At 37.9% G+C, this 14,413-nt stretch overlaps 1 protein-coding gene across 2 annotated transcripts in view; it reads left to right on the top strand.

Moving 5' to 3' along the window:
* MSH3 (mutS homolog 3) overlaps window positions 1–14,413 on the top strand; it is a 111,510-nt gene that overhangs the window by 77,716 nt on the left and 19,381 nt on the right. For both annotated transcript variants that reach the window (XM_084503957.1, XM_084503956.1), the window contains exons 19-20: window positions 3,176–3,290; window positions 6,671–6,828. In XM_084503957.1, coding sequence (XP_084360083.1) covers window positions 3,176–3,290; window positions 6,671–6,828 — 273 coding nt within the window. The remainder of the gene's footprint in view (window positions 1–3,175; window positions 3,291–6,670; window positions 6,829–14,413) is intronic.

Genomic DNA, 14,413 nt, shown 5'->3' with positions numbered 1-14,413 from the left:
AGCTAAGATGCATTCATGCATACAAGGCAGTGCAGCCTGGGACTCTAGCAGTGCCAAGGCTATTCCTCTTGCTCTCTGGGTTGCAGAGGCACAGAGCCTCAAGTCCTGCTTCCCTGAGGTTGGTCTAAAGCTGGTTCCTGAGCTTGCACACCCTGCAGCTCCTGTGTTCCTCCCCCATCACAAGCCCATGTCTCTTGCCTCCTCATGGAGACTGTCACCCTCACTGGGGTGCCCATTTCCATCCTGCAAGGTCTCTGTTCCTGTAGACATGCAGACACACTGAGACACTAATTCAGCTTGCTCAGAACTGTCCTGGAGGCCTGTAGTTACTATTTCTGAGGTTTACTGTATACATACCTGTATGGGGTTAGTTTCCAGTCCCCAGTTTCCAGTAAGGGTTTTCATTGTGAAGCTGCATCAGAAGCAGTAGAAGTGATCAGATGATTACTGACAAACAACCATCTACATTAGTGAAGTTTGAGACCTGTGAAAGTACAGCAAATTGTGTATTAAATGTGTAAGGAGGAAGGGAAGTCAACTTAAATATACTTCTGATTTTATACAGAAGGTAATAAAGAATATAAAGATAATATTGATCACTGTGGACTCTTGGGATCTTGTGTGCCTCTATCAGAATCTCTTTGAAAGTAATTGCTCACTTATTTCTGTATACTCAGATGAGAAAACAAACTGAAATCTTATTAATTCACTGCACAGAGTTTAAATAATTCACTGAATATTAAAGAGTGGCTTAGAGCTTATAAACCGTCAGGGAGGAGACTTCTTAGCTAAACCTCAGCCAAAGGGAAGATGTCAATAATTAACTCTGGAGGTCTACAGAAAAGAAAATGGGACTTTCATATTAACTAGTTCAGGAATTTCAGAGGAGTGTTTTTTAAGGCATTTAAATGAGTTGTTAAGTTAGCACAGGTGCTCCACACTGCTGTTGGAAAGAGCTAGGTGTCTCTTACAGCTTCCGTGGGTTGTCCTGGGACACCCATGTTGGGACTCTCATTCTTTACAGGAATGATGAACAAAGTCAGGGCTCTCAGGCAGCAAAGTTACATATATGAAGGGTGATAATTCAGGTAGCCCAGACATCATCATCATCTGATATTTGTGTTGTCTGCTCTGCAGTCGGTAAATTTGTTAACTTTCTGAAATGCTGTGGGAAAGATGCTATATGACTCAATAACGTGTTAAGCATTCCAGAGATTTTTTTTTTTTTTTCCCTACTGCATGACACATGCTTGTCACATTGTGAGGATGTAGGGCAGGAAAGACCTTTTGAATGACTGTGTCTGAGGCTTTGCTTCTGTGGGCCCCATTGTCTGAAATGAGAACAGGCAGTTGGCAAAGCTCGTGGCATCCTGAAAGTACATCCTGTCTCACAGCTTTGTGGAAGGAGACACGACCAGTTAAAAAAACATGGTGATTTACGAAGATGAGGGTAGAATTTGAAAAGAGCAAATGGATCATTTAGCTGACATCTCTCCTTCTTGGCTCCAGAATGGAGAGGTAGAGGAGGAGCATACTTCTAGGTATGTGCTCTTCCCTTCTCAGACCATCCTGTTACAGCTACAAATTAGTTACATATCTGACAAGAGTGGAGAGTGAAATTTCCTTTTTTTGTACCCCAAGACTCAGTCCCGACTGACTTCATCTCAGCTATGTAACTGCTGGGACTATCCCTATGCTGAAAAAAAAAACAGCCAAACAAACAAAAAACCAAAAACAAACCCCACACAGCATTTTCAGCTTGCACCTCTTTCCCCAGTGACTTCTGTTCCAAATATGCCATTGTTTTATCTCCATTTTCCTTTCTAATTGCATAGTCATTCTTCAGCCCAAGGAAAATCACACTTCCCCTGAATTTTGCATTCCTTCTGAAGTCCACCCAAGTGTTACTTCATTTCCAGTCCAGAAGTTCTGTGGCTTTATGCCATTATTCTCTTTTCTCAACTACTGCCACTTCCCTAAGTTATTGCTCTTACCACAAAGCGCTTGTACTGTAGGAAAATGTTGCAGAGACATGAAACCACTTCTACTGCTCAATTTATGTTGCATTTCACTTATGATGAAAAAGGAGAACAGGAAAAAAAAAACACAACACAGTTATAATTTAGTCTTTATATTTATAGATAATATAATATACATTATATAATATATATAATATAAATATATAATATATAATAATTATAAATATAATATATGTATTATTATATATAATATATTATCCATATAAATTTATATTTATAATTTAGTTACAATGTTGTTTAGTGGTTTTTGTTCTGTGAAGAACAGACAGCTTTTTGAGGTGGAGCTTCTTAGACTGGAGATATGTAACAGAATTGTACATGGTTTATTAGTTATATCCTTGTACATAGACTAATTTGTAGGTAAGGCAGAGCCATTTGAAAAAAACACTTTTTATTACATGGTTTGGAGAAGAGAAAAAATACAAGTAACATAAATCTGGTTTGCATATTTATTTCTAAAAAGATACTGTCATTTCAGTGTTTCAACTTAGTACACTTCCTATCAACAGTGATTGTGATGACTCTTACATGTGTTTGGAAGTTGCTGCAAAGTAGGAGTGTAGCTTATATTTTTACAGAACTACAGTTCTGTCATCCTGTAGGCTTTGATTTGTATGGTTTAATGTGTTGTCAGTCACAATATACATAGCTGGACAGTTTTGTTTGCTATCCATGTGCCAGCCAGGGGTTGATGCTGTGGCAGCCTGGACCAGTGTATGAGCAAGATCATTTGTGAGAATATCAAATGTGTCTGCAAATGGTCAAAGTTTGTTGGAGCTTCTGTAGTGGTGGTGTTATGAAAGTGGATTGTCCTCGAGTTAAGGGTTTTGTTATTGCTTGTTCATGTTGTATTTCTTACTAGTTCTTTGTAATACATATGAACAACTGAAAGCATTTCCTACATAGTAAAAAGAATCACAAAAGTACTGTGAAATAACTTAATCGACTAATATTTCTTTAAACAAAGTGAATCCATTCTTTAGAAATATTTGATAGCAAGAATTCGTTTTTATGTCATTTGCATATTTTTACAAAAATCTGCATTGTAGATGACCCCCGCAACAGCTTTTAATTACAGTAGTTCTAAGTAATTGGTTACAATGAACATTGAAATTAATGTGTCTTCCTTTTTGCAGACCAGTTGTGCAAGATAATCGGCGAGAAATAATCATAAAAAACGGCAGGCACCCTGTGATTGATGTACTACTGGGAGAACAGGATCAGTATGTTCCAAACACCACTAACCTTTCCGTAAGTATCAAGATACCCTCTGGGATTCAAAATCATTCAGGGGAATGAATCTGGAATTTGCTCTTTAGCCAGGAAGTTAAAATAAATAATTTAATTACAGAATGGCTGCTTGCTAGCATTTCAGAGAGACATTGCTAGACATGACCACATCAGTTTTGTCTGTTTTCTGGTATCTTGCAGCCAGATTCTCTCTTAGCAACCCTGTTCAGGCTTAATCACATAAGGAAAGAAAAGAGGAAAGGGGAAGGGAAAAGGAAAAAGGAAGGGAAAGAGGGAAAAGGAAATCTCAAAATCAGGAAAATGTGATTATTTTTAAGTAGTTATCTTTGAAAGGTAAGTGAGTAATTACTTTTTTTTTTTTTTTTTTAACCAATGCCGTCAGAGAGAGTCTACATTTTGTAGTAAATTTATCTCAAATTTATGGAGATTTTTAATGTTTGTTTTTCTATGGGCATATAATATACAAATTATCAGTCACTTGAGTTTCTGTGTCACATTTGCAGGCTCAGTCTTACAAATTATTTCTAAGATAGCTCAGAAGCTTTAAGGTATTTCTCTACTACATGTTTTCCTTTTTTTCTGGAAGTGCTAAATTCACACAGCATTTCACAGTCTGACGAAGCATATTTGGAGTTCTGACTGTTCACTGTGTAGTATCGTGTACACACAGTGTAGACTGCACATTAGTTGTAACAAGCCATTCATATTAACATAGATGAAGATCCCTGATGTGTAGCTTTGCAGACTCTGTGCTACCCATAAGTCTCCCTGACTTGTTTTCTGCAACAGAATTAAGTAATAGGATGCTGAGAAGACTATTAACTTACTTGGTGGTGGTGTCAGCAGGTCAAAAAGGGCTACAACTTAATGTTTTTTATACAGTACCTAAACTGTATAACCTACATTACCTAAAATTGGTATAAATATGCAATTACCTTAGATAGAAAACACTGCCTTATTTTATTTCATAAATCAGTTTCTGATGAGCATATTTTAGTTTTTCTCCTTTTTTTCCCCCTGAAAAACTAAAACCTGCCTGTTAAATTGTATGTCCTTTTGACTTTTTTGTTGAATATTTATTTGTCTATATCTTTCTTTAAATGCTACATTTCTCTTCCTAATGAATATAAAAATATGCTTGCAACTTACCTCTGAATACTTAACTGCCTTTTGATACAGTAAACATAGAAAAGGTAACAGATGTCAGCATGGAATATTGCCATGGTAAGCGCTGTTCAAGTTTGTATGTATTTCTCTGGAAATATTTTTAAATGCTGTTCTGTGCTGAACAAGGATATAGATACTGTGCAATACTCCATAGAACATTTTCAAAAATTTATTTGAACTCCAAAAAAGCGACAGATGGCTCTTACAAAAAAAAAAAAATAAAAAAAAATCAGCATTTCATTCAGTAATCATCATGCACTTTCTTCCTTTAGTCCCCTTCTTATGTTGGCTTTTCAGGTACTGAGTGTTACAAAAGCAAATGGTCGTGGTGCAATCACCTCCTCCCCTACTGTTGGTTTGAGTTCTCTCTTTTTTGAGAGAGGTGGATGGGAATCCAGTTTATTAAAATGTCTCTAGTTTTAATTGTTGTGTTTGAATCAGCAGGAAAATGCATCTCCTGTCATGTTTTCAACTGAAATGTTGTTAGATATCTAACTTCAGGAAAGCTTTCTTGCAGTGTCCTGAAATAAACATTTTATACTTTCATTCTCCCTCTCCTCCCCAAATACTCATGGAATTTTTTTAGTACCTTTATCATATATTCCAGTAAGATGTTAGCTTATGGTTGCATGCATTAGTAAGGGTGGATGGACTCTCTGGACTGATGCTGCAGTGTATGTTTTTCTGAAAGCCGGCTTTGCTAACCAACCACCAGTCTCTGAATGTGCTTGGAGGGACCCTGCAGGAATACTACACACATGCAAGAAACTTATGTGTTAACTCATTCTGCTTTTAAGTACCTGTAAATTCTTGTGTTGAGTGAAGTGGTGGTGGCCCTGACAAAGTTTTAGTAGCAGTATTGAAACTATCCCTTGGAGAATAGAATGTTACAAATTTTTGTTCCCTTATAGACATCTGCATATTACATCCATCCTTCATTCCTGATAATGTCATTTTCTGTTTTAACTTTATTGCAAGTTCCTTATGAATGTGTTTCGGTTTTGTTGTTGTTGTTTTTAGTAAAAACTAAACAGCTTTTACATACAGTAAATACTGGGTGCATGTACCTTCTGTATGATCTGAATTACAAAATAAAAGTGTCAGTCCTATATGAATTTTATTTGCCTCCCTGTTGACAAGAATGAAAACCCAAAAGAAAAGCAAAACTGAAAAGATCGTGAGGAGATTCTGTGGAGATACTCGTATTTTTCTTGTCACGGTGCCTGATGACCTCCAAATTTCCTAAGTAGTGTGGCTAATATTCATTATGCAGAACTTATCCTTTCCGCTCTGCTGGTCCCATGGGGCAATGGAATATGCTGACTTTTGGTTAATTCATAAATTGTTGGATTTCATTGTAAGTTGTAGTACAAAATAAAAGTCTGTTTATCTGAAGACCTTTCATAACTTAATTTCCTAGTCTTGACTCAGGCCCTGAGAAGGCTTTATATGTTCATTGGTGAGTTTTAATTTTGTGTGAGGAGTTGTCTTGCACCAGATGAAGAATATTTTGTTTTGGAGCCATAGACAGGTTTAAGTACTATAAGAGGTATTATAGCTGAGATGAATGCTTGTGTCTGATACATCTTCTGTAGGATTTCAGTGATTAGATAAACTGATCAATCGGAGACCGGATGCAGTCTGCTTGAAATGTCTGTGTTACAACCAAGTACTGCTAAACTCAGAGAAGTTTTGATTTCTCGTAGTAGCCAATCTGTTTGGATGTGGGTATGTTGAAGGGTTTAACCTGGGTCGGATCTTTGTCCCATTTGCAATGAGAACTCTAAGTGGAGAGGAATCCAGATCACAACCAAATTGGGGTGACAGTGCCTATTCTGAAAGCTGATGAGATTCTCCCGTTCTCCAAAGAAAAGTGCACAGAAAGTTCTTGGAGTGCTTTCCTGGTTTCTTGATGGAGAAAGGGAAAAATCTTCCGCACTCTGTCCATTTCTCCAGAGCAATGCGTGTCGATTGCTATGCTTCTCTCTCACCAGCCTGGAGAGATCTTAGGAAGCTTTATCCATCTGAGAATTCATTATATCTTGAGAAGTGAATGTGATGAACTCTAAGAATGAATGAAGCTGTTCAAATAGAAGCAGAACATTTAATCCTGAGGACATGTCCTGTATCTTTCTGAGCATATGTATACATAACAGATTTTCTATATGCATCATACGCAGACAATATATTTAACCACTGTTCTGTGTTTCCAGGGAGATGGTGAAAGGGTCATGATAATAACTGGACCCAACATGGGAGGAAAGAGCTCCTATATAAAGCAAGTTGCATTGATCACTGTCATGGCACAGATTGGTTCCTACGTTCCTGCAGAGGAGTCAACAATTGGTGTTGTGGATGGTATTTTTACCAGGTAATCTTTCAAAATTTTCCGTATGTTTACGAAAACTTTACTACAGCATGGGGTGTGTGGGTGTGTGTATATCAAAATATAATTTTGTTTTTCAGGTAGAACATTAGAATTTATACTTAGTTTTCTCCTTCATTTTTAAATACATAACAGTGGTCGTTAGGTTTTGTTTCATGATTTTCTGTTCAGGTGTTCGACTACAGAAACTATTTTGGAATTTTTGAGACTTTAAAGGATAAGAATGTTAATGTGTCTGGCGCAGTAAAGATTTAGATGTTTAAATGCATCTGCCTGAATGGACATCTCAGTCGAATACTCTGCTGGGTAATACCTATTTGATGTTTCCCCTAAAATGAATGCTGTTAACTCTGAAAATCATGTCACAGTTTCTGCTGCGCAGCACAGTTGTGCATACTTCCAATATTTGGGACTGAGAATTTGGGTCCACATATGCCCTATTCTTACTCTCTTTTCTGTATTATCAGTCTTGTACATATGTTACTTGATGTCTTTTAAAGAATGCATAATGGCAGTTCATTTTACCTGGCATGTCTTAGTGTCATTTTTAAAATAACGTTGAATAAATTTTAAAGATTACCGGCACAGTCCGAACTTTTATTCAATAGTCAGGTATTACCAAGGATTATCCAGCCTTTTTTCTCCTTCCTCTTTTCTCTCTTTTTTTAATCAGCAAAAGTTCTGCGTTACTGATGCCATTTGAGCTGGATAATTATTTATGGTTCTGAGTTTCACAAAGATTATGTATTTGTGGTAGAATTATCCTCCATGAAATGTGATGGAAGATTGCATTTCAGAGTTAACTTTTAACGCAGAATTTGAAATACTGCTCATATGGGATTGCTCCATCATACAAAGATACTGTATTTTTATGCCTCACTGTGTCATGACAAAAATGAACAAAATAATGCTTTGATGCACTTCAGTGCTAAAGCCATTGAACAAATTAGAAAATAATTTGTATTATTGTTCCAAAATTAATTGGTGCTGAAAATTCAAAATAGTTACCTTTTTTTTTCCCTACCCTATGTTGAAAGTAATTGACTGTTTGATTGAATGAACATTTCTGAGAGGATGTGGAGATACACAAGATGTAATTTATTTTACAGCAAAAATATTCCAATGTTACTAACAATTTGAAGATTATTTTTGTCGTGCTCTGTGTTTCTTCAGTGAACACAGAGTGCTGCTTTTGTGTTCACACTGACTTAATTTCCAGCCATAAGAGCATAAATGTGTTTCTCTTACACTCAGTATCCCTTTCCCTCTAATTTTGTTTGACTATCATTACAACAGGATTATTTCAGCAGAAAGATTGAGGAAAGTGACACGGTCACTAAGGAGTGTGATTTTGTTATGTGCCCACTGTCAAGTGAACAAGTTGCTTTCTGTCCTCTGTAGTGTGAAATCCTTGAATTTAATATATCTGAGTTTCACCTGTTCCCAGTGCATTTCTCTGATTCCACTTAGCTTTTTTTCTGCATTGTGGGTATTTTTGCATCTGTTCTCATAACAGTTTTACCTTCTGTCACGCTGCTTTGTGCTTTTTGATTTCAAGCCAAAGGGATTAGGGGATGTCACCTACTGGCTGTGAGGTTTCAGACCATTTAATTTGGAGCCCAATGAGATTCTAATCCAGGGGATTAATTTTGTTACCTGTCTAAATTAGCTCTGGAAACTCAGGTGGATATGCCTTTCTTCAATTAATGTGAAATGTGTCAAAATTGAAATGATGAGCACTCAAAAAAGTATACTAAAGAATTATTTAAATTCTTGTCATTGCACTGGTAATTTATTAAACTATTTGGCTCAAAATCAATCAAGAACACATTGAAATTTTATTATTTACAAAGTAATAATCATGCATTAGTTAAAAGGTTAACATAAGAGTAACAGGAGGCAAAAACACTGGTTTATGTAATACATTCCTTCAGAAATCCAAAATGGTCAGATCTGTAAAAGATGCAGTGGAACTGCTCATCTGTGCACTGATTTAAACATTTCACTTCTGTATAATGTAAATTAAGGGAATGAATTCTACTGCTGGGACAGGTATTAGCGATTTGCTATGTATGTGTGGCATATTAGATCTTGATCCAGCTGTGGCTTTCCTTACAGTACCAATGTTTAGGAGGGTGCTTGCATGTTGATTTTGCTTCTGCCTGTGGAGTTTAGGGGTCTTCCTAGCTCTATATATCCAAGTAGTGATCGTCCACGCTCTCTGGGTAGGTGAGTTCTCAGGGCTGTTTTCTGTCCCACTGTGTTTGATCTTCAGTAGCTGCAAAGTGGTCTTCAACACCCAGGTGTCTTTGTCTTTTTCTAACTTCTGCTTCATTTTAACCATACCCAAATTGTGAACTTCACCCTCTCCAGTGAGAAAATGAAAAACCGATCAGATTCTGCAGCTCAGAGACTGCCAAGGAAGCAGGCACTTCTGTGTTTTGTTTTGTTTTGTTTTGTTCTTCAGGGTTCTGGAAAAGATCTTAAATTACGTAATTTCATCAGGACAGGTTAATGTGGTGTTATATTCAGGATATTTCTTAGCCCTAGGAAGTTAATTTTGTTATAGATTGTAATGCCTAGTAGGAGGAGAGAAATAATAAATTCAGATATGACATGATAGGTCCTACTTTGTTTCTTTAATGCTCTGACTGGCTGACAACACATTTCTAAAGCCTCAGCTTTTGCCAGGAACTCTGTTCTGGTAAGGAATGAGCTTGAAGAAATTTCTGTTCGTGCTCTTTCTTTTACTCACTCACAGTTCAGGGTTTTTATTTTGTTTTCTTTATCTGTTTTTATTTTTTTTAATAGGATGCAGTTACGCAGACATCCTTTCTGTACTGCCACCCCAGGCCATAAGTGTCTTGCTGGAAAATGGGATTTTTTTGTTGATAACTTCGGTATATTTTTAATCTTTTTAAAAACATTGCACAGGAAGATGTCAGCTTCCAAGTTATTTTCATCACTGCCTTGATGTGTTGTATTTCTAGATGCTGCTATTACCATAGCACCCCTGCTGCAAGGGGTGCTTTACCGGCTGGCTCTATGAGGAGTTCTGTGCATCGGGAGCACCAGCAGTTCTGGTGCTTCCTAAATTTTTTTGAATATTGATGCTGTATTCTGCAGTCACTTTTCTGATGGTAGACTGCATCTTTGAAGTGTGAATTTATATAGGTTTAAGAGATTAACATTCATCTAGGCTTTGTATCTTGTGTTTTAAGTAGGGTTTCCATGGAAATTGAAAGATTGCTACTATGGTTATTCCTTTGGATATATTTAGTATTTATATATTATAGCTTCTCTAAATTGACTTTAAATAGTGCATTATATTACACGTTTTAAAGCTGCAAAAGGGTTGTAGTTTAAAGGAAATGTCTTGCTTAGAGGTACAGTGGAAACAGCAATGATTTATCTTCATTACAAGGTGTACAAATACAATACAGTGCTAGGGCTTGTCCAAACATTTCTGAGTAGAGTTGATAATTTCATCCTAAAGAGGGGGAAAAGGAGAGATCCTTTCACTGCATAATGCCCCTAAACCCAGGTGATGTGCTATTACAAGTCTGCAAACTGAAAACTTGGGGGGGCGTGAGCAATTTCTTCCAATCCTCCATTTGCTTTATTCACTTAAGGAGGTTTTTGAGTGCTCCTGTGGGCTATCGCCATATTCCATCATTTCTTATGTGTAAAAACAACCTTGCCATTTCCATGGCAATGCTTTGGTCCTCATCCTGGAAAGCAGGTGTTGAGGGGGGTATGAAATATAGAGTAAAAGGTCTGCTTCATTTTTAAGTGGCTCAAGCTTCAAAGAGTCAGAATAAAGAGATACTAAACAATTCTCTGTATTTTTCTATGTTTATTTAAAGCTATATTTGGAATAATTTTTGTATTTGAGTAAAGAAGTGTATGTATAAGTCTCTCACTTGAACTTCCACATATCCATATTCACTTTTTCATGAGTCAATGCATGTGTAAACTGGTTTTGTACAAATAAGTTACTATTTTTCAGACCTTTTGCTGTGCTAGCTGTAAGGGAAGCTATGTAACGAGGAAGGAGCACACAGTCTTTTGAGGATGTTTTGTTGGTGGATATTTTCTTCATTTTTTTTAATAATGGATAATATTTTCAAGCAAGCTTTGCTTCATAGAATTTCATTTAATCACTTTCATTATAGCTAGGAATTTAAGAGTTTTGGAAAGGTCAATGCTCAATCTATATTGACTTTTACTGGGATTTGAGTGTTTAATTCTTCAATATGTTTGAAAGTTCTTAATGCAGTAAATGGGTTCAATTTTTCTTTTAAATTAACCTTCAATTTGTGTTAGTCCTTCTACTCATTTAGTTATTCAGACATTGATAGCAATATAATGCTTCTCTGTGTGTTTTCTAAAATGACAAAGCAAGTGTGGACACACACATACAGAGCAAATAATGAAAGAAATTCTGTTGACCTAATAGCACATTCAGAAGGAACAGTGTTTAGCTGCTGAAGGAAGCTGACCTGTAAAGAGGTCGCACTTGATCTATTATTGAAATAATTTTCTACAGCTAGAAACCTTCAATCCACTTCCTGTAGGTCAACAGTAGCTCTCGTAAGGGTCAGCTTTCAAAACCGAGATGCAAAGAAAGCTGTAACAATTTGAAGCTAAAATGTGTTCAAATAAGCAAGAAAATTGATAGCTCAGATTACCGAGGGCCTTGTATTCGGAGTCCTAAGAATCAAATTCTTAAAATCACAAGCTTTCAGTAGAAAGCATGCCTTTAAGAAGACAAACTCCTACCAACGCTAGGAGACAGTGAGAGGCAAAAGAAGGAATTCCTTTGTAGAGCACTTACCTGCCTACCTTTCTCTTGTAGTGTAAAATGTTTATCCCAGTGGTCAGACACCAGCACGCACAGTCACACTACAGCACCGTGCCTGTTCCCGAGAGGTTTTTGTACCGTCAGCCAAGCTGGGCCATGCTATTTAAAGGACAGCTTCGGTTGCCTGAACCAGTGTGCTGCAGAGTGCTTAGCTGCATTTGAAAGCTGCCTCTTGCAGGTGATGTACTACGTGCTCAAAGGTTAATGGAGTACAAAGAAGCATCAGTGAGATGCGTGCGGATTGCCCACTCGCACACCTCCTCTCTTTCAAGGGAGTTCTCTTTCTGTTTACTGAGTCTCGGCTTTGTCTTTAATCTTCATCATGGCAAAGGAACGGTGTTTGAATTGTCAGAGAGGGTATATTAAGAAAACTGAGGGGTGGAGGAGGCTGGCGATGCAAGTTAATAATTGGTAGTTGAAGGCTGCCTAGATAAGCAGCAGTTTAATTCTTTTGTTTTGTGTAGGATGTGCAGGTTGCCTGCACTTCAAGGCAGTTGTCTTGGTATTGGCTCTGCACATCACATGATCTGTACTTAGATATGCACGACTTTGACCTACATTTTATCCCTGTAACAGATGATTTAGACGTATTTTTAACATAGAAGGCATTCCTAATCGCTGAGTCTGTAGTTAGGAGGAACTCGGTTCAAATTCCACTGTTCTTCATAAAACATTGTGAAAACAGGTGGCCTTTGCTCACCTCAGGGAGGGATGGATTTGCTCTTCTAGATCATACTTGTGTGTCTATATACAGAGTCCTTCAGACACTGTTCCAGTGTTCAAGTTACATAGCTATTTTGTTATTTTCTTGCACGTCTTTCTTCCTTGTGTAATAATTTTGAAAAATTCTAATAGCTGTTTGTGCAACTAAAAGTAGAGTACAGAAATCTTTGGGCAGCTGATCCTCACGTGTCTTTATAGCATGACAAAGTTGTAGAGCCGTATAAATTAGGCTGACTTAATGCAGTGACCTGATGCTTCTGATTGTTTCAGCAGAAGCTGTGTCACGCTGAGGTACTTGCACGTGTCTCTGGCATGCATGTGGTCTTCCTGCATTCCCAGATCTAGAAGCTGAGGGAGACCATCAGTTTCAGGCAAAACTTATTGGAGTTGTCCGTGAAGGTAGTCTTCAGACCCCAGCTCAGAGGTCTAACTTACTGCCCTTCAAACATAAGAAAATTTTATTTTTTTGTGAGCTTATAAGGTGAGGGAGGAGGTAGAGGAGAGGAAAAGATGTTTTCTGCATTGGTGGAGAACTGGCAGCTTCATCCAACACTGAAATAATGAGATACATCTTCCTCACTGCTGGCCTCAGTTGGGTCATTTTATGCAATTCCAACAGCTGAGATCCAGTTCCAGGCATAAATACCTTGCAAAGAAGGGTGATCCTGGTTTAGCAAAGGGAAGGAATTGCAATTCCTGCAAATAACAACAGTGTTATTGAGAGGCTCACCAACCTAAGATCACCTCCTGCTATTGCATCTGAAGGCGTACCCATGTCAGTGTCAGTTCTGTCCTCACAAGGTATGGATGTAGTGACACAGTTCACGGGGCTGTACTTACTCCTCATCTGCTTAGTCTTTCCAGAGTCCAGAAAATCAACTCTGAATAGGCTGAATCTATGCTTGAAAACACATCCCATGTTACTCACTCTTGCACAGGAGTGTCAGTGAGCAAGGTAAGTTGTGTCAGTGTCTCCCCGGAGTATCATATCATTCCAGTCTGGCTTTTCTATCCCAGCTGACCCTGATTTCTTGAAACATCACGAGCATCACTCTGTTGTAGAGTTAACCCCAGGACTGCTGACCATACAACTCTTATTTCTCTTCTAAGAAAAACAGAGTAGGCAACAGGAAGAAAACCTCCTTTTGTCCTCTGTGTTCTCTGCATAATGTGAGCAGCTATGTTTTCAGCCCTTTGCACAAATCAGTCAACTTAAATTGTGCATTACAGTCTAAAGAAGAAATGGCATCTTTTCTACATAGACCTCACTTCACATGGTGACACTGATGAAGCTTATTTATTTTTTTTTTGTCAGTAGGAAGCTACTTTGAAGGCTAAGATATTTCATCACAGAATTTCTCAAAGTGGGTAACTCAATGCAGGCTGCTGCTCTGCTGCTGGTGACTGTGCCTCCCATGCTGCCTGTCAAGGCTTGCTGCCTTGTAATATCTTCAGTTGATCCAGAAATCTCTAAAGCTTGGAGGCTATTCCATTTAAATGTGTGACCATTGTGCACTCTTTTGTATGTGAGCTTGATGTTAGATCTGAAAAAGCAGTATTTGAATCCCTGCTTGAGGGATGTGACTGGCAGTCCTCATTTCCATCATCTGGGGAGTAAAAGGACTTGTGTCAATCAGGTGCAATAAGATCCACACTGCCGATACGTGGGGAGGAAGGGACATTTATATACACTGAAATGACATTTTTTGCCTGAGGCACTAGAGCCATCATGGATACTTTCACCCATATTATTTTTCTGCTGTAAGAATTGGCACCTAAAAGATAATTTATTGTCCAGGAAACAGGGAAAGTTTGTGACCACAAGAATGCGGGATGGACGTGGCCTTTGGCCTGTTTTCATAACCTGTCTTTGTAGCCCTTGCAAGGACTGCAGGTGTCTGTTTCTGCAGGGTCTGTGTCAGTTGTCTTTCTCATTGGTATACAATACTTGTTTCTGCTGCTCCTTGTGCTGGAAGAATCTCA

This window comes from Aythya ferina (assembly GCF_964211825.1).
Source record: "Aythya ferina genome assembly, chromosome: Z".
Taxonomy (NCBI): domain Eukaryota; kingdom Metazoa; phylum Chordata; class Aves; order Anseriformes; family Anatidae; genus Aythya; species Aythya ferina.
The sequence above is the reverse complement of the archived record's forward strand: the minus strand, read 5'-3'. Positions and strand labels throughout refer to the sequence as shown.